At 44.9% G+C, this 21,636-nt stretch overlaps 1 protein-coding gene across 1 annotated transcript in view; it reads left to right on the forward strand.

The window, feature by feature from the left end:
* The window catches only part of C8B (complement C8 beta chain), a 228,595-nt gene that overhangs the window by 56,870 nt on the left and 150,089 nt on the right, over positions 1–21,636 (forward strand). The window contains exon 3 of the mRNA XM_078670066.1: positions 20,659–20,800. Within this exon, the coding sequence (XP_078526192.1) occupies positions 20,659–20,800 (142 nt within the window). The remainder of the gene's footprint in view (positions 1–20,658; positions 20,801–21,636) is intronic.

Below are 21,636 nucleotides of genomic sequence, written 5' to 3' on the forward strand. Positions count from 1 at the left end.
ATTAAAAAACACCATTCCACCTGGGCCAGCCAAACTCACGGCGGTTGCAACTAGAAAGTGGTGGTGGGACACGCCTGTTAAACAGCAAAACACGGAGGTTCGGTGCACACACAGGGCATATGTAGGCTTTGTAGTATCCGCAGACGCGTTTCTGGCCTGTGCCTTCATCAGTGCGGAAAAGCCGTTGATGTAAAGGCACAGTCTTTTAAACAGTCCAGTCATTCTATAGGTGAATCCTTGGCCAATGAGAGGCCAGCAATGGGGCGTCTACATGTCTGTTGTTTGTTGCCAGTTGCAATGTCTATGACGCGCCCATTGCTGAAATCAAAATCCACCTGTAGTTACTGTGACTATATGTCCCCTCGCCTGCCGCTATATAACTGTGAGTGTCCCACATATGGGGAAACACTCTCGCTTTATATAAGCAACAACCTAACTTGGTTGACATAATCTATTAGCGGCATTTCAGGAAGCCCAAATTGAATTCAAAAACACCATTCCACCTGGGGCCAGACGAACTCACGGCCGGTGCAACCGGAAAGTGGTGGTGAAACCCGCTTGTTAAACAGCAAAACACAGAGGTTCTGTGAACACACATATGTAGGCTTTGTAGTATCCGCAGACGCGTTTCTGGCTTCTGCCTTCATCAGTGCGGAAAAGCCGTCGATGTAAAGGTACAGTCTTTTAAACAGTCCTGCCATTTTATAGGTGAATCCTTGGCCAATGAGAGGCCGGCAATGGGGCGTCTCTATTTCTGTTGTTTGTTGGAGTTGCAATGTCTATGGCGTGCCCATTGCTGAAATCAAATGACACCTGTAGTTACTGTGACTATATGTCCACTCGCCTGCCGCTACATAACTGTGAGTGTCCCACGTATGGTGAAACACTCTCGCTTTTTATAAGCAACAACCTAACTTGGCTGCCAGAATCTATTAGTGGCGTTTCAGACAGCCCAAATTGAATTAAAAAAAAAATTCCACCTGGGTCCAGCCGAACTCACGGCAGGTGCAACCGGAAAGTGGTGGTGAGACCCGCTTGTTAAACAGCAAAACACAGAGATTCGGTGCACATGCGGGGTATGTAGGCTTTGTATTAGCCGCAGACGCGTTTCTGGCTTCTGCCTTCATCAGTGCAGAAAAGCTGTCGATGTAAAGGCAGTCTTTTAAACAGTCCTGCCATTCGATAAGTGAATCCTTGGCCAATGAGAGGCCAGCAATGGGGTGTCTCCATTTCTGTTGTTTGATGCCAGTTGCAATGTCTATGGCGCGCCCATCTCTGAAATCAAATAACACCTGTAGTTACTGTGACTATACTGTCCCCTCGCCTGCCGCTATATAACTGTGAGTGTCCCACATATGGTAAAACACTCTCACTTTATATAAGCAACAACCTAACTTGGTTGACAGAATCTATCAGCGGTGTTTCAGGCAGCCCAAATTGAATTAAAGAACGCCATTCCACCTGGGGCCAGCCGAACTCATGGTGGGTGCAACCGGAAAGCGCTGGTGGAACCCACTTGTTAAACAGCAAAACATGGAGGTTCGGTGCATACACGGGGCGGAGCATATGTAGGCTTTGTAGTATCTACAGATGCGTTTCTGGCTTCTGCCTTCATCAGTGCGGAAAAGCCGTCGATGTAAAGGCACAGCCTTTTAAACAGTCCTGCCATTCGATAGGTGAATCCTTAGCCAATGAGAGGCCAGAAATGGGGCGTCTCCATTTCTGTTGTTTGTTGCCAGCTGCAATGTCTATGGCGTGCCCATCGCTGAAATCAAACGACACCTGTAGTTACTGTGACTATATGTCCCCTGGCCTGCCGCTATATAACTGTGAGTGTCCCACATATGGTGAAACACTCTTGCTTTATATAAGCAACAACCTAACTTGGTTGACAGAATCTATTAGTGGCGTTTCAGGCATCCCAAATTGAATTAAAAAACACCATTCCACCAGGGGCCAGCCGAACTCACGGCGGGTACTACCAGAAAGCGCTGGTGGAACCCACTTGTTAAACAGCAAAACACCGAGGTTCGGTACACACACGGGGCATATGTATGCTTTGTAGTATCCGCAGACGCGTTTCTGGCTTCTGCCTTCATCTGTGCGGAAAACCGTCGATGTAAAGGCACTGTCTTTTAAACAGTCCAGCCATTAGATAGGTGAATCCTTGGCCAATGAGAGGCCAGCAATATGGTGTCTCCATTTCTATTGTTTGTTGCCAGTTGCAATGTCTATGGCTTGCCCATCGCTGAAATCAAATGACACATGTAGTTACTGTGACTATATGTCCCCTTGCTTGCTGCTATATAACTGGAAGTGTCCCACAAATGGTGAAACACTCTCGCTTTATATAAGCAACGACCTAGCTTGGTTGACAGAATCTATTAGCAGCGTTTCAGGCATCCCAAATTGAATTTAAAAACACCCTTCAACCTGGGGCCAGCCAAACTCACGGCGGGTTCTACCGGAAAGCGGTGGTGGAACCCACTTGTTAAACAGCAAAACAAGGAGGTTTGGTGCATACACGGGGAACTCCAGATAGGGGTTCACAATGGTGTTACTCTTCTTCCTCTAAACTGTTCTTCCTTTTGGCCTCATTCCTCTTTATGGCCGTGAAACTGCTCTGTGACTTGCAATATCCTTATAATGTATGGGACGGGGTACTTTATTCCATTTATCAAGTGAAATGATGATTGCTTACCAGAATCCTCAACAGATGTTACAGGCATAAGATTAGATGTTGACAAGGATACCTGTGGACTAACTTTACGAAAGCAGAGATCCACTACAAACACAACTCACTGACAGGCAAGCAGACTTATGTGTAGTCCGGTTAAATATGCCCTAGCACTAGTGACCAAAAAGTGCATTTCCAGTCTTGAATTTTCCATCCATGCTCTGGTTAGCCGTTAGCTTTCTCTCTCATCATTACCCAGTCTTCCAGAGTATTCAATCCCTTGCCTGTCTGAATTGGGAGATTTTATTGCTAACACAAGGGGTAACAGACTTATAAATTAATTCCTTGTCTCTGTGTTCTTGGTCTAAAATTCTGAGAAGCTAAATTAGACAAGCAGCCTCCCTCCCAGCCTTTATACACGTGTACATGTTCAAGTGCATAAGAACAAGTGTTGCAGACAACCTGTCCACATCCCTTTATACAGCTGTCCACAGGAGCTGATGTTATTTTCAAAGGTAGTCACTAACAATTGCAGCTCAAACACATTTAAACACACACTTACAGTGGATGAGGCCCCATTAGGAAGACTTACTCACAGCTGATTTACCTGGGGCAAATTTGCTATTTTCTTTCACACAAGACAGAGCAGCAATCAAAATTGCTATTATTCATTGTATGAATGTGAGACAGCAGAACAGCACCATATCTACAAAGATATGGTACCTCTGCTCTCTTCCAGCTGCTAGAGAATAGACCAGGAGTAAACCTGTTGACCCAGCTGAGACCGGGTAAGCTTTATAACAAAAGAACAATGTCTCAACTGGTATATCATTCAGGGGAGACTGTTCATAGAAGGTGTATCAATCACACAGCACGGGAGGGGGGAGCTAGGGAGACCAACTTAAGTTGGAAGGGTTGTTATTTGCATGTAGTTATAGTAGCACTATGACACAACTATATTGCAGTAACCATAACAACCAATTGTGCATTGGAAGTGTTGCTGTGAGTGAACCTCGCATTGACTGTCCTGCATCCATCTGCAGAGGTCGCTCCCACCACGCTCCTCACCAAGCCTCCTGCGGTATCGTAGCTTGTACCCACGCTTGTGCCTACGCTTGCCTGCACTTTGTTTTCCAGCCTAACGCTAGCGCTATTGTGCCTGCGCTTGATTAGCGTTGTTGTTGTATGCGCTAGGACTGTATCCTCGGTTGGTGCGCTTGTTGCATATTTGCTGCCTTGGCTGTTATTTGTACCGACTAGACCGGCGACCCTGCCCACCCCAGCCCCGTCGTCCTCACTTCCGCTTTGCCTGCCATCTTGTTGTTGTTGTTTTGTCCCTGCCTGCAGCTCCACCCCGCATCCCGCCTCCCAGCTGACCACCCCTCGCCCCGCCCCCTCCACTAACTACTTATGGTAGAGCTTCTGACGCGCAGCGTCCACGCGCAGCGACCGCGCTCCAGCCGCGCCGAAGGTGCGCCAAAGGTAAGCCCGTCTACGCCCGTCCGCGCCTGGACTGCGCCCAGCGCCCGTCCCCCTCCTCTATGCCGCTCCCAACCCCCCAGAGTAACTTATGATGCCGCTACTCTCCTCGCCCTCAACGCTGGACGCACCCCACTTTGCTGCGAAGCTACCCCAGGACGTACCCACGGCCCATTCTCCTGCCTCTCCTGTAAGTTCAACTGCGTCAGGACCCTCACCAAACACACTTCCTCCACACACAGCTCCGAACCCAACGACCTGAAATGCATCCTACTGAACACCCGCTCGGTCCACAGACATGCAGCCGAACTCTGGGACCTAATCGACACTGCGTCACCTGACATCGTCTTCCTTACTGAAACATGGATGAATGCATCTTCTGCCCCCGACATCGCCATAGCCATACCGGACACTTACAAGATCATTCGAAAAGACCGCACCAATAAAAAAACTGGAGGAGGCATCGCCATCGTCCATAGAAACACCATCAAAATTACAACCAGCTCTGACGTAAATCTCGCAACCGCCGAACACCTCCACTTTCAGATCCACACCGACCCCAGGACCACACTTAGAGGAACACTCATTTACAGGCCCCCAGGCGCCCGATCTCAATTCAGTGACGACATCACTGACTTCGTCAGCCCGCACGCCCTCGCCTCCGAGAACTACATTCTTCTAGGAGACCTCAACTACCACCTTGACAACATTCACGACAACAACACCACCACCCTTCTGGACAACCTGTCCAATCTCGGACTCAAACAACTTGTTGACACCCCCACTCACACAGCCGGACACAGGCTCGACCCTATCTTCACCTCCAGCAAGCACATCTCCTTCGATCATACTACAGCCCTCCACTGGACGGATCATAGCTGTGTTCACTTCAGCTACAAAACAACCCTGACCCACAACCGTCTACAACCCCATCCCCGAAGAAAATGGAACAAAATCTCCACCGAACAACTCCTCACATCACTCAGCCAAAACATTCCCACCCTGGCAACGGACCCAGACCTAGCGGCCACCAACCTCAGGCAATGGATTACCCACAGTGCGGACGAACTAGCACCGTTGAAAAAACACCAGTCGAAATCATCCAGCAAAAAAGCTCCCTGGTTCAATGATGACCTTAAAAAATCCAAGAAGACATGCCGCACCCTGGAGAGGAATTGGAGAAAAGAACCAACTTCAGACAACATGGACTCCCTCAAGACAGCCACCCGCAAACACCACCAACTGATCCGATCCGCCAAGAAATCAGCACTTAAGAACCGTCTCGACAACAATTCTCATAACAGCAAGGAACTCTTCAATATCGTCAAAGAATTCACCAACCCTCCCGCAGCATCCAACGACATCACTAACTCCCAAGACCTCTGCGATGCGCTATCCTCCTTCTTCTACAACAAAATTGCCGACATCCACAACAGCTTCAAGAATACTCCCAATGACCAACTCACCCCACCCACTTCAGATCCCACCCCTCCAACTAACTACCTCAACTCCTGGAACCCAATCACCATTGAAGACACCATTCGCCTCATGAACTCAATCCACTCTGGCTCACCTTCTGACCCCTGCCCCCACTTCATCTTCAACAAAGCTGACTCCATCATCGCTCCCCAACTCCGCGATGTCATCAACTGCTCCTTCGACTCCGCCACCTTTCCAGAAATATGGAAACACGCCGAACTCAGCGCCCTTCTGAAAAAACCAACAGCAGACCCCTCTGATCTGAAAAACTACCGACCCATTTCCCTACTCCCTTTCCCGGCCAAAGTCATCGAGAAAGCCGTCAATAGCCAACTAGCAGCCTTCCTTGAATCCAACAACTCCCTGGATCCCTCACAGAACGGCTTTCGAGCCAAACACAGCACCGAAACCGCCCTCATTGCGGCGACCGACGACATCCGAGCACTCCTGGACAACGGTGAAACAGTGGCCCTCATTCTACTCGACCTCTCCGCCGCCTTCGACACTGTCTGTCACAACACCCTCATACAACGCCTCAACAACATCGGCATACAAGGAAAAGCCTTGGACTGGATCATCTCGTTCCTAGCCGGGAGAACACAGAGAGTCCGACTCCCCCCATTCTACTCAGAGCCCACCGAAGTCATCTGCGGCGTACCTCAAGGCTCCTCACTCAGTCCCACCCTCTTCAACGTCTACATGAGTCCCCTCGCCTCCATCGCACGTCAACACAACCTCAACATTATCTCTTACGCCGACGACACCCAGCTAATCCTTTCCCTCACCAAAGACCCCAACACCGCCAAAAACAACCTTCACGAAGGTATGAAAGAAGTAGCCGAATGGATGAAACAGAGCCGCTTAAAACTCAACTCAGACAAGACGGAGGTGCTCATCCTAGGATCCTCCCCCTCAGCTTGGGACGACTCCTGGTGGCCTTCCGCTTTGGGATCTGCGCCCACTCCCACAGACCATGCACGTAACCTTGGCTTCATTCTAGACTCCTCCCTCTCAATGTCCAGACAAGTCAACGCCGTATTGTCCTCCTGCTTCAACGTTCTTCGCATTCTCAAAAAGATCTTCCGCTGGATCCCCCTCGAAACAAGAAAGACTGTCACCCATGCACTGGTCACGAGTCGACTGGACTATGGCAACACACTCTACGCCGGAATTACAACAAAATTGCAGAAAAAACTCCAGCGCATCCAAAACGCATCAGCGAGACTCATATTAGACATCCCGCGCCAAGAGCACATCACCGGTCACTTAAAAAACCTCCACTGGCTTCCCGTCAACAAAAGAATTACTTTCCGCCTTCTTACCCACGCACACAAGTCCCTTTATAATCTAGGAACCGAATGCCTCAACACCCGACTGTCCTTCTACTATCCCACCCGCCAACTAAGATCAGCCAATCAAGCCCTCGCCGCAGTCCCGCGCATCGAAAAACCACCATGGGTGGCAGATCCTTCTCCTTCCTGGCTGCCAAGACCTGGAACTCACTCCCCACCCACCTCCGCCTTACTCAGAATCACATCTCCTTCAGAAAAGAACTGAAAACATGGCTATTCGATAAAAAGTAAACCCCTCCCTCCCGCGCCTTGAGACCCTCTGGGTGAGTAGTGCGCTTTATAAATACCTGAACTTGAACTTGAACTATTAAAGAACAACGTGAAGCGGCGGAGAAGCAATAAAACAATACATTGTGGGGGTCAAACAGAGATGTTTTTACAATTACAACTACAATTTAATTGTTTGCAAATGACCCTTTGGTGGCCGCGAATGGCATTGTGGAGTCGATTGTCTATCTTCTGATGAAATCTCCCTACTAAGTAAAGGACTTTCCTTCGTCCCCACTGAACGCAGTAATTTCTTCAAGCTACAGGAAGATTTACTTCTGATCTTTAGACATATACTCCATAAGCAATTGTTTTCGGATAAACCTGAGATGAATAGTCCCTTTGAAAAACAATTTAAACCTGCCTCTACCATTTTGCCACCTACCTCGATGATGCTACCCGAGATGTTAAGTTAAAGAACTACAACATCAGTCTGAATTTTTCCCTTACAATCTGCCACTGACAGAAAAACTTGCCATAAACAGCCTGAGCGACAATAAGAATATAGTCATAAAACCCGCTGACAAAGGCGGAGGCATAGTTGTGATGGATCAAGACAAAAATGATGGCGAAATCCTTCGCCAGCTGAATAACACCACACACTACCGTATCTTGACCTCAGACACCCTCACTATCATTCAAGACAAAATATCCACAGTCACCACCCAGACACTCCATGCCAGCATCATTTGTAAAAAAGAACCCACCTTCCTTAATAACCCACACCCCAGAACACCTGTGTTCTATATATTGTCTAAAGTGCACAAAAAACCCTCTACACCACCGGGTCGCCCCATAGTATGTGATTGCGGTTCCATCTTGGAACCAGTGAGCAAGTAAAAGAGTTTGTTCCACTCACCGACACCTTTGTTAAGGATAGCACTCACTTGATTAATATCATTGAGGATTTCCTATTCAACACCTATGTGTGTTGCATTCTGGTGCACATATTGAAAGAGGAAATCACCTAAATTGATTGATTTTGTGCAGAAAGATGCCCCTTCCTGCACAAAATCAATCAGCCCTGCAATGCAGGCTCCTTGCACCATAGTGCAAGGATGCTTGTGTTGGCGCATGGCAGCCCATTGTGTGCCAGTGCAGGTGAAAAGGACAGGAATGCACTGTATCTCATAGATGTGGTGCATTCATGCTCTTTTGTTTTGACTTAGGGCAGCGCAGCAGGATTCCTTGCAACACGGCCCTATGACAAAAGCTCATAATTGAGGCCAGAGGGTTTTCATTGGTTTCCAAATGCCTTAGCAGCATATTTAGTTCTCAGGAACAATAGTCAACATTTATGGCTATTCCATAGTCAAAATAAATCTAGACAAGTAACTGACCACATACAATGACCATCAACCCCAGCATGAGAGTATTTCCGTTTGCTTATCATCTACCATGGCATTTAGGAAAAACTATTAAAATCTTCACTCAGCTTTTTCTGATTCTTTACACTCTAAGTCTACTTGTGAAATATATATTATGTCATATTACTTGATTCAACTCCTAAGTGTTTTTACAGTGCTATTGAACTTTATATTAGCTACTTTTCACATTTCTTCAAAGGGCTATATCTGCATACCTGGGAGCCACTCCTCTTCTTTCAGCTATTTCTGAATTAACTGATTGGTCTAAGCACTGGGAATTGGTATTCAGATGGGTACTGGGAGCATGTTTCCCACCAGGATATGTAATGCAGCCCGCTGGGGAAAAGATAAGGTGCACATGACTGTTTGCCCGGCCCAAGACGGCTGACCAAGCAGTCTTGCGCACTTGGATTGTGCAAACCACTCCTCCCCTTGTGTCAACAGCCCCACCCGGCCCTAACCGAGCCCCCTACCTACAAAAAATAAAATGATAACTCTCATATTATGATTTTCTTTTTTTGCTCAAAGAACAATAGGGTGGCAATCCTCCGCCCTAGCGGATGAGCCGCCCCTGGAAATTAGGTGGCAGTATTGAAGTAATTAAGTATAAAAAAGGGAAATTATGAAACATAATGTGGCACATTTGGTGTTGGAATTATTTCACTAGTTTGTCTTTTTAACTCTCATAAATACTGCATGGGCAAAGGGTTTCTTCCTTACTACTAATTCAACACCTGAATATAACAATTGCTAAAAGGAAGTTGAGCAGTTTTCTAAGAGTCTAGTCTGCAATGCAGAGTGTGAGATTGAGTTTTTGATTGGGGGCTGAAGCCCCTTCTCAAGCAACAACAGCAATCCTTGTTAGGGTGAATCACAAAAACCTGGTAGCGTGGCATCAACACTGTCAGGCTCAACTTAGAGGCACTGTGTTAAGTATTTATGTAGCAGAAAAATAGCAATAAATTGACAACATGAAACAAAAGATATCCCTCACCAATTTAAAAAAATAGAGCAACATTTAATAAATAAAATGACACCAAAACGAATCAAATCCTATCAGTAGAACAAGAGACATGCAGTTTTAAAGGCTTAAGAAAAAAAATAGCACCAAGAAGCAGAAAGTGCTTGCCTTGGGTATCTGACTGAAGAGCCCCAGTCAGGTCTAAACCAGTCTAGGGCTGCTTGTGTCCTGGTTCAAAGTTGCCCTAGCTTGGCAATTTGAGCTGGATTATTCCTACTGAAGAAGGGTCAAGACTGATATGCATAGGGCTGGGTCAAATCTAATGTGCGGGATGGTGGCAAAAGAACAATAGGTTGGAATGCCACCCGAACTATTGCCAGTGGTGTGCCTTAATGCAAGCAGCCTCTATCGCCTTTTTTCTGTGTTTGATGTACCGCCCTTAAAATGGCATGGCCTTGACGAGCAGCCCATTCAAGCAATGGCAAACCATGAAAAGCGTATGAAAGGCAAAGGCTGAAAGGGACTGGCACAAGCTCTTCCTGCACTTCTTTATATGTATTTTTGAAGTATTAGTGTCAAGAGTTTCCACAACTGACATTTGAAGCTTTAAGTAGACCAAAAAAGGAAAACACGTTTATTTAAAATGTGACTCATCTGTTTCAATATGGAAGCTAATGTTCCACAACATATCCAGTTGTGAATTACTCTCTCAAACCAAACAACAGAAATATAACTATAAAATGTGACATTGTTGTTTGAAAACATAACTTAGTAAAGGTTACTTCGTGGCTTTATTTCATATTCAGTGTCCTATACCAGCAAAGGCACCCCTTTGTCAATATAATGGGAGCTGTAGATCTTTTTCACTTTAATTCAAATTAATGTACATAAATGAAATATGCTAATGGTTTATAAATGGAAAGCATAAGACTGAAACGGTGTGTCTTCAGTGGCAGGGAGTCTTCTGGTATTTGTATTCGGATTCATGTATACACATCGCGTGTAATACTTCAGAGCATCAGTGTCTAACACTACTGGTAAATGAATCGAATTCGATGGAATAATCACTGTAACTGGATGAGGAGCAACAGAAAAGTGTCCTTTGTTAGTTTCATCCTATCATGGAAAAGAGGAACTGCTGATTCATCTCATAATGTTATGCAAATACAGCCACGATCAGAGACTCGCAGCAGCTCATTGGCCCAGAGCTTCATAACAATCAACTTTGCTCATCCAAAATTCAGTGGCAGATCTGGCCTACACATTATGCATATGCTAATAAAAGCACATGATAGAAAATACTTGCATACACATATGGACAATAATTGTAGGTGAAGGGGGCGATGCAAATGAAGAAGTGAAATATACTGTATGGCCATAACAGTTACAATCCGTAAAAATAATAATAAAGGGGTTTATTGATCATGAAACACCTTCGCTATTATGATCACGCCCCTTTGCCGCAGAGGACTTCGGCGGGAAGGGGCATATTGACAAGGTGGGGTTGAGCGACACCTTGTGAATACGGAAAATGCTGCTGTGCCACTGAAGCATCACAAAAAGTGACGCCCGGGTGGCTATAGGGGTTTGTGAATATGCCCCACAGTGCCTTGATGGAATCACAGGACTATCAGCCTGATTCATCAATCTCCCGTTTTGCGAGCCCCTAATAGCGATTCATAACGAATCGCTATTAAGGACTTGCAAAACGGGATTCATGTAGGAATTGCATAAAGAAATGCGATTCCTACACATTCCTTATTTGCGATTAGCAAATTGCTAATCGCAAATAAGGAATAACTCCCCATTCATTCCTATGGGCCTAAAGGCTCATAGGAATGAATGGGGAGACATTCCTTATTTGCGAATAGCAATTTGCTAATCGCAAATAAGATAGCGATTTCAAGGGTGCCAGGGGTGTCCAAAGGACACCCTGTAGCACCCCTGAAATGTAATCTACATTGGAGTTGCGCACACACATGTCCAAAGGACATGTGTGTGTGTAACATGCAAAAGAAAAAAATGCACTAAAGTGCTTTAATCTATTTTTTCGCTATTTACCATGAAGTCAGACTTCGTGGTAAATAGCGGCCAAATATAGCGAAATAGCAATTTAAAATTGGTTGATGAATTGCATTTAAGGAATCTCTAATAGAGATTCCTTAAATGCAATTCCTCGCACAATAGCGAATTCTGTAATAGCGATTATTGCATTTGCGATGATGAATCCCAAATGCAATAACTGCGCTCTCAAAGGGCCAGATTCTCAGAATCTGGCCCTTTGCAAGCCGATTTTCGTTTCATGAATCAGGCTGTATATGTAGAGCTTTGCAAAACTTGTCAATCACTTATCCCATTTCCACTATGAATGTCCCTTGCTTTATCTTCTGAGAAGAGTCATATTATTACGTAGCATGCAGGAATATTTAACATTCAGCATTATCCGCCTGATTCATCAAGCTAAATTGCACTCGCAAAGGGCAAGATTCTCAGAATCTTGCCTTTTGCGAGTGCAATTTTTGCATTTGGGATTCATCATCCCAAAAGCAAAATTCGCTATTTAAGAATTTGCACATTTGCGAAGAATTGAATTTAAGGAATCTCTATTTGAGATTCCTTAAATGCAATTCATGAAGCATTTTAAAATTGCGAAAATGCAATTTTGGGCCGCTATTTACCGAGAGGTCAGACCTCTCGGTAAATAGCAAAAACTTAGAAAAATGCTTTTAAAAGCATTTTTCTAAGTTGCATGTTGCACACACACATGTCCTTTGGACATCTGTGTGCGCAACACCTGTTTCAATTTGCATTTAAGGGGTGCTACAGGGTGTCCTTTGGACACCCCTGGCACCCTTTAAATCGCTATCTTATTTGCGAGTAGCAAATTGCTAATCGCAAATAAGGAGTACTCCCCATTCATTCCTATGGGCCTTTTGGCCCATAGGAATGAATGGGGAGTTATTCCTTATTTGCGATTAGCAATTTGCTACTCGCAAATAAGGAATGTGTAGGAATCGCTATTTATTTAGCAATTCCTACATGAATACCGTTTTGCGAGTCCTTAATAGCGATTCGCTATGAATCGCTATTAGGGGCTCGCAAAACGGCCCGTTGATGAATAAGGCTGATACAGCCTTAGGGCGAGACCTCGTCGCATTGCCAGTGCTTCTTGCCAATGTTCTTAGAACCATCAGGGACAGATGTCCAAAGGTCCACCGAATTCTCAAGGCCGGTTACGGCATGTTCTTGTTTAGACTTCGCATCTTCATCTGAGCACTGCAAACCATAATCCCAAAGCATCCGGAAGCAAATATTTATCACGGTAAATCAGTGGGGGAGGTGACTCAGGCTTAACCTCAAACATAAACCCCTTCTGCAAAAGAATAGATTGTTTTTTAACTCATCCTCCAACCTGCTAGTTCTCCGGTGATTCCTCTGCTTCCATCATTGTGGATACAGTTTGACATGGATCGCTCAAGTGCACTCATTCTGTATATGCGAAGGGATATACCGAGTGCAATTTTTGCATTTGGGATTCATCATCAGCCTTATTCATCAACGGGCCGTTTTGCGAGCCCCTAATAGCGATTCATAGCGAATCGCTATTAAGGACTCGCAAAACGGTATTCATGTAGGAATTGCTAAATAAATAGCGATTCCTACACATTCCTTATTTGCGAGTAGCAAATTGCTAATCGCAAATAAGGAATAACTCCCCATTCATTCCTATGGCCAAAAGGCCCATAGGAATGAATGGGGAGTATTCCTTATTTGCGATTAGCAATTTGCTACTCGCAAATAAGATAGCGATTTAAAGCGTGCCAGGGGTGTCCAAAGGACACCCTGTAGCACCCCTTAAATGCAAATTGAAACAGGTGTTGCGCACACACATGTCCAAAGGACATGTGTGTGTGCAACATGCAACTTACAAAAATGCTTTTAAAAGCATTTTTCTAAGTTTTTGCTATTTACCGAGTGGTCTGACCTCTCGGTAAATAGCGGCCCAAAATTGCATTTTCGCAATTTTAAAATGCTTCATGAATTGCATTTAAGGAATCTCAAATAGAGATTCCTTAAATTCAATTCTTCGCAAATGTGCGAATTCTTAAATAGCGAATTTTGCATTTGGGATGATGAATCCCAAATGCAAAAATTGCACTCGCAAAAGGCAAGATTCTGAGAATCTTGCCCTTTGCGAGTGCAATTTAGCTTGATGAATCAGGCGGTATATCCCTTCGCATATACAGAATGAGTGCACTTGAGCGATCCATGTCAAACTGTATCCACAATGATGGAAGCAGAGGAATCACCGGAGAACTAGCAGGTTGGAGGATGAGTTAAAAAACAATCTATTCTTTTGCAGAAGGGGTTTATGTTTGAGGTTAAGCCTGAGTCACCTCCCCCACTGATTTACCGTGATAAATATTTGCTTCCGGATGCTTTGGGATTCTGGTTTGCAGTGCTCAGATGAAGATGCGAAGTCTAAACAAGAACATGCCGTAACCGGCCTTGAGAATTCGGTGGACCTTTGGACATCTGTCCCTGATGGTTCTAAGAACATTGGCAAGAAGCACTGGCAATGCGAAGAGGTCTCGCCTTTTAACGATGTTTACCCAATCCTTCGGCTTTGCCAATACATTTTGATAATGCCATTCCTCTTCAGAGAGAAGAAAAAATGCTTGTTTGCTGAATAGCATTGATATAAACAAAAACAAGCCACCTCAGCATAATAAAACCTATTGAGGAACAAAACGAAGTGCAGCAGCACATTTAAAAGAAAAGTAGCACACATGAAGCCAGTAAGGGCTGGAAGCCCCACTCCAAGAAGAAACATTTTTTTTTTGTAAAAACCATAGCGCACTGGTGCAGGGGAACAATGGAGAGAGGGAACGGGGCGGCGGAGAGCAACATAGGAGCCTGGGGAATTGCAAAATAAAATAATAAAAACGGATAGGCAGAAGTTAGTGTCTTTCTAAGGTGTGAAAGGAAAGGGTGCTGCCCCATATTTTGTGAGGGAATGGGAAAAGAACCTTCTACACTCGAAAGTAGTTTTCAGAATTCAGAAATATTGCTTAACAACAGTTCGAGTAAATGGAGTACACCTATACAGCTGGGGGTACAGCTGGATCTCTGATTTTTCAAGATTTGCATACTGACATATAATTTTCAATCACAACCAAATTACTGTGGAAATCATGGACATATGTATTATTTTGGTGACTTCTCTGTTGCTTCTTAAATCAGGCCCCTTGCTGGTACATGGCCACCCTCTGTCAAAATGCATAGGAATAGCTTAATAGAAATGTTAGATGTCATACCGAACAACTTAATTTGTTTCTAGTTTCCACAATAAAATGGCCTGATTTATTTAGCACTATATCATGAGAATGGTAATTTACTTGCAATGTCAGATACATTAATGGACTAAAAAGTTGAAAGTCTGGCGGTTAAAAATTCAACAGTACCAATTTCTTTGTACTCTTTAAAGAAACATGACCAAATTAAGTGTGTTACTGTGAGACCATGCATCTTTGGTGTGGTTTCCCCTTACCTTTTGCCTTCTGGCCCCCTGTTTTCAGCTATATTGCTGAATTTAAATGTTGCTATCTTCAGAACTCTGTGCCCTTTTCCAATGCTGAGCAGTGCTAAAGAACCTGTGCTCTGCATCTAAAATGTGATAACAATGGGTTTATCCCTGATTGGCATGTTTACCTTTAAGTCCCTAGTACGGTGCACTACATATGCCCATGGCCTGTAAATCAAATACTACTGGTGGGCCTGCAGCATTGATTGTGCCACCCACATAAGTAACCTTTTAAACATTCATCAGGCCTCCTACTGCAGAGCCTGCATGTGCATTTTAAACTGCCAGGTCTACCTGGCAAGTAAACCTACTTGCCTGGCCCAAGTCTCCCTATTTATTATACACAAGTCACCCCTTGAGTGGACCCTGGACAGCCCATGGGCAGGGTACAGATAATTTAAAAGGTAGGACATGTACTTTTCCTGGTAGAGAAAAACTCTTAAAATTCATGCTTCACTACTGCAAGGCGTATCTCTCTTATAGGATTACATTGCAGCTGCCGTGTAACATTTCATAAGTGGAGCTTCCAATTGAGAAAAGATAGGAAGACCAAATTTGGTGTCTCTGGAGTCACAATTTAAAAACACATCTTTTAGTGAAGTTGATTTTGAGATTGCAGTGCTGAAAATTCCACTTTTAGAATGTTGCCATTTTCTTACTTAAATCATTTGGTGCCTTCTGTCTGTCAATACACGTCTTTGAGGGTGACAGCTGACTTCCTGCTTTCCCTATAGACAGCCACACTTAAAGGAAGGGTAGGTGTGTCTGAGTGGTCATTCACATATTGATGGGTCTGCCTGAAACAAATGATAGTGGGAGCTGCCACTTCAATCTGAAAGTGCTGTGTCCTGTCCCCGCACAAAGGGTTGTATACCTGCTGTAATCAATCTGGAGTCAAGGCATGTTCTTGTGTACCACAAGGACCTTTCTTTGAAGTCACCCTTCTTCAAAAGTTAAAATGGGTACTAGACCTTTGACACCATGGACTGAGAAAACTGCTTGAACTAATGACATTCTGCCAGGAAGAAGAGCTCCTGTGTGGTAGGAGGGACTACCACTTTGCTAATTGCTTTGCTGTGTTGGCCTGCTTCCCATTGATTGCTGTGCTGTAGGAGGGACTGCCATGTAACTACATGATTTGCTATGTTGGCCTTCTTCCTGCTGTTTCCTGTCTGGAAATGAATGAGAAGGACTGGACCATATCCACATCCTAAGGACTTGTTGGCTTTCCTCCTGTTGCTGAAGTCTTAGGGATATCAAAGACTTCACCTTTCAACTTCATCCCAGTACCTGGACTTTACTTTCTGTAACTCTTCTCTCCCAAGTAATACCAATCCAGTCCAGGGCCCTTAGATGTGAGTTTAAAGTGCTGCACCTGCTTTGACATCTCTGCTCTGATGGGACACCTACGTATCGCCTGCCGCAACATCGAGATTGACACATCACTGCCACTGGGAGGTCTGGAGTTGGTGTACTGCACTCTGGTCCATCGCAGTGCCTCTGGAATCACCACTTCAGGGATCAATGCTTCATCACCAGCACGTCGAGAAGATTAACACATCGTTCTCAGCATGGATTAACCCAGCACATCCCCCTCTCCCTTGCATTCCGGGATCGGCGTTTTATCCAAGGAACTGATGCTTCGCCACTACTCCATTTTGTTCTGCATTATAGCCTTATAGCCCGCCGTAGCGGGCTATACCGGCTATTAAAGGCCCGCTGAATCGTTAAAGGCCCGAGCCGAAGGCGAGGGACTTTAATGAAACATTGGGACTTTAATAGCTGTATATAAGGCTATTAGAACATTCTGCCACTAGAGGGCAGAATGTTCTAACAAATTAAACAAAGGGTTCTCGAAGCTCGAGGGGATATAAATCCCCTCGAACTTCGAGAAGCCTTTGTAGAACATTGGAATGTTGCTCTGCGGGCCTTTACCGGCCCGTAGAAGCAGGGAGCACTCCATTGTCTGCAATGGAGCTCCCAACATTCCAATGTTCTAATAAGTATTAAGGACTTTTGTAAGTGGGCCCAACATAGGTCCTGTAATTGGCCTGCCTCCATCACGGGTGGCCTGAACTCTTGATTTTGTCCCAGTCCAGCACAAACTACAATAACCCCAAAGCTCAATTTGCTTTTGAGCGCTATTTTTCACTTATTCTTTAAAAATTAATATCTTGTTTTGTTCTTATTGGATTTTTGTTATTTACATCTTGTTTTGTTCAGAATATAATAAGCTATGTTTCTAAACTGATGTGGAGTCTTTTTGTTGTATTTTCATTGTGTTACTGTGTGTGTGTGTGCACAAACATTTTACACATTGTCTCTTTAAATTAGCTGCACTGCTTAGTGTCATGCTAACAGAGGGTGAGCACAGGTGAGTGTGCACCTCACTTACCCTGACTAAGATTGCGGTCCCTACTTGGACAGGGTGCATACCACTGCCAACTAGAGAACCAACATCTAACATTTACGATTTAGGTTACAGTTAGGTTAGTGCTTTATGAAAGAATGTTGGCTTCAGGATAACACAAGTCAATTGCATTGTGAATAATGTTTGAAATAAGCACATTTCCAAAGAGTTAAAATTCTAGAGGAAGTGTAATTATGTTTTTTTGAGGATCTGAAATAATGTCAATCTTATATTGTTAGGTTAAGATTGTTTATATTAACACTACATACTAATAGAGAGAATTCACCTGCTTTCATGTTCATGGAATGGGAGCATTTCAGCTGACTGCACTTTACCATAAACTCGTATTAAATAAACCTGTCTTTTCTAGGGGTATGTCACATTAAAACAACAAAATTCATGAATGGGATAGTTGCAAAAGTCACAGCCATTGGTATTTGGTGTGCACTTTAAGTCATCTTTTTTCTTTGCCCACTGCAATACTCTAGATAGGGAGCAATCACAAGACAAAAACAATCTTGATCCTACTCCAGTCGGAACAGTTAGGGCCCAACTGCCAGGCCACACCCCCTCTGAAAAGGAATACAATTTACCCCAGATTGGTTTTAGCCTTGTTAAGCTTCATCAGTGAGGAGGAGCTTGGATCATATCTCAGGTAGGTCGTCACATACAAGCAACAAAAAGTGGTGGATAGAAGAAGTGAAAAAGTTTGGGCCACTGGCATTGCTCGGGCAGGACTCCAGTTCAGTGCTCTAGTAGTGAGTGTAAGTATTTTCAAGAAGCACATGTGTCAGTCAAGAGGAAAGACAATTATTAATTTCATTTATGTGTCTCTTAATGTTTCTATTTTCAGGTTTTAAAAATAGCAAATCTGCATAATTTCTTTCTCAACAACATATTTTGTGGCAATGCACAACATGTGGTGATGTTTTTATTATCATTCTGAACCTAAACATATACCTATTGGCCTCTTTTGCACAACAGGAGCCCCTAAATGTAACCCACTTTCCCTGTCATCACTTTTGCTTTCTTTATGATCCTTTAGGAAATGATGAGGGTCAGAAGAGATGGAGTGCAAATTGTCCTAAATTAACACAGCCCTCATTGACTAAAGCAATGAGGCTACAAGCACTGCTAACTAATGTGTATGAAACAAATAGTTAAAATAGTGTGTCCAATTTTAATTCTATGGCTTTAGAGGCATGCTTTAAATATATGTTTGGAGTTAATAAACATGTGCAGCTTATGTCTTGTCTCTAAAATAGGTCCAACCAATGTGAATATATGTCAAGGCAATAATAGCACATACTGTCTAAGCTTATTCACCCAAATTTATATAAACATAAGTTTACAAATCAATTACTTTATTCATCAGTCCAATATGGATGAAATAGCTGTAACCCTCGTCTGGTCTCATTTACCAGATGTGTATGAATATCACAATAGGAGTGGGGAGTTAGGCTATAAAATGTTGTTTACCAGGTCCCAATTGCCATCTTAGGGGCTGATTACGATGGCAGACGGACTTCTGTCCATCTGCCATTGTTCCGGGGATGTGGGCCGCCCACCTACAAGGCGGCATTCGCACAGGTGGCCCGCCCGCCGCCACGGATCACGCACGCAATCTGGGAATCATCCTGGACTCAGAGCTCAAAATGGACTGCCAGATCAACTCTGTCTCGTCGTCCTGCTTCCACACCCTCCACTACCTACGTAAGACCTTCAAATGGATGCCACTCGAAAACAGAAAGACTGTCACTCACCCCCTGGTCACCAGCAGGCTCGACTAGGGCAACACACTCCTTGCCGGAATAAACAAAAACCTCACCCGCAAGCTACAGAACATCCATAACACCGCCGCAAGACTGGTCCTCAACCTGCCAAGACACTGCCACATCTCCCAGCACCTGCGCACATTCCACTGGCTCCCTATCGAAGCTAGAGCCACCTTCAAGATGCTAACCCACGCTCACAAGGCCCTCCACGACACCGGACCAGCACACCTGAACAGCCGACTCAAATTCCACGCACACCAAAGGACCCTACGATCAGCCCAGTTCTCCTACGCCGTAGTCCCCCGCACCAGAACGACCAGATCTGGAGGCCGCTCCTTCTCCTTTCGCGCGGCCAGAGCCTGAAACGATCTTCCGCTCCACCTCAGACAGACAACATTGCTCCCCTCAGACAGACAACATCGCTCCCCATCTTCACAAGAAACCTCAAAACCGCAAAACTTGGCTCTTTGACAGACTCCCTCCTTGATGGACTGGAACCTGCGACCCCCCAAATCCCTAAGCGCCTTGAGACCCTTACGGGTAAGTAGTCGCGCTAAACAAACACCTGATTGATTGATTTTTTTCCATTGCTGCTGGCTGCAGCACCTGCTGCAATGTAAAAAAAGTACTTTTTGCATTTTTTGCATTCGGTGCCTGCCACATGTTGCAGGGAAATGTAGGGGGGCCCCATGCCCCCAAGTGCAAAACTGAAGTGCCACTGCTTAAGGGGGGCCTGCTACAGGCCCCCGAAGTCCATCCTTACCAACTTTTCCATGGCGGGTGAACCACCTTGGAGAGGCTGGTGGGGATGGACCATCCTAATCTGTACGGCGGTGCCTGATAGCCATTGCAACCATTTGGGGGATGCGCAGCAGTCTGACAGGCGATCGGAATGATTGCTACTTTCGGACCCGTGGCGGTCGGGCTTTCCGCCCACAATAAAAATCTGGCGGGTAGGAAATGGCTGCACAATAGCATTGAACCCACCACCGATGGCCTGTCGGTGGCGGGTTCACCACCACGGAAATCAGCCCCTGTGTGAGGATAAGAAAGGCAATTGCTGCATCCAATATATTCTAAAAGCATACCGCCCATGCAGAATTTGGCAGAGAAAGTGCAGCTCTATTTGTTGTGCCATTTACTGGATAGTAGTTTTTCTATATTTTTTCTTATTTTATAGTATGATAAAACTGCACTAGTGCCCCATATATTAATCAATATTCTTTAGCTAATAACATTTTTCAAGCTGTTACGTGTTAGTATACAACAATCAGTCATATAAAACTAATGTCTTTGTTTGCTTCCAGTTTAGGTATGTGAAAGTGGACACGCCTTCTCAGTTTAATGGTGACCCATGCAATTTCTCCGACAAAGAAGAGGAGGCATGTACCCCAACTGGATCTTGTAGACCTGGAAAGAGGTGTGAAGGGTTCGTGTGTGCAGAAACAGGTGAACAATTTTCTCTCAGTTAAGGTGTGGGAAGCATGGCCTTTTGAATTGTGGATGATGCAGTAACGAGTCTTGTCTCTGGTACTAGCTATGCATCTCCTGGGTAGATAACGATGGGCTAAGATCCAATCAAAATGTACCATTTTGGCGGTGTGCAGCTGTCTGATTTACTATTGTGGATAAGACTGATTTTGGGCCATTCAGCCCCCGGGGGAACTTGCTTGCTAGTTAGCCCATTGGTGCTGGAATACTGTTGACTTTAATATAGAGTCAGAGTGCACTATTAAGACTTGGACTACTTTGGGGCTTTATATCTGGATGTTGCCTGTAGTGAAAGGGTAATAACCAATATTTCTCGGAGTGAGGAAGGAGTGTGACAAAGAGAACTGCGAGCGAAATCCTAGAGCCCTGACCTCACGGGGACTATGCAGTTGTTTGTGAATGCAGTTTCTACCTTTTTGTTGGTAGTGGTAACAATAAAATGCTTCTCTCGTTCCATAAAAGTGAGTATTTGGCTGGGCAACAATTTACTGCGGCTGATGTGTGTATTTTGAGTCCTTAAACACCCCCTGTTTTTATCACGGCCCCTACCCCTGAGGGAGCCTCGGACTGCTCGGACCATGCTAACCGCTGAAGTCAAGTGCTCAAGGGGTACTTGGCCCAGTTGCTCAGAATACATAGTAGGCCAGAGCCCAGGACATCAGAAGTCAAAGGCCTCAACCCACACAATTGGGCCCAGTAACCCCTGCACGGTCCTTGGCCCTCTGACAGGGACACTGACAGCTGTAGTCGTTTTTGAAGCATAAAACATCACATTCCAAGGTGGCTGCTACTGC

This window comes from Lissotriton helveticus, chromosome 1_2, assembly GCF_964261635.1.
Source record: "Lissotriton helveticus chromosome 1_2, aLisHel1.1, whole genome shotgun sequence".
NCBI lineage: Eukaryota > Metazoa > Chordata > Amphibia > Caudata > Salamandridae > Lissotriton > Lissotriton helveticus.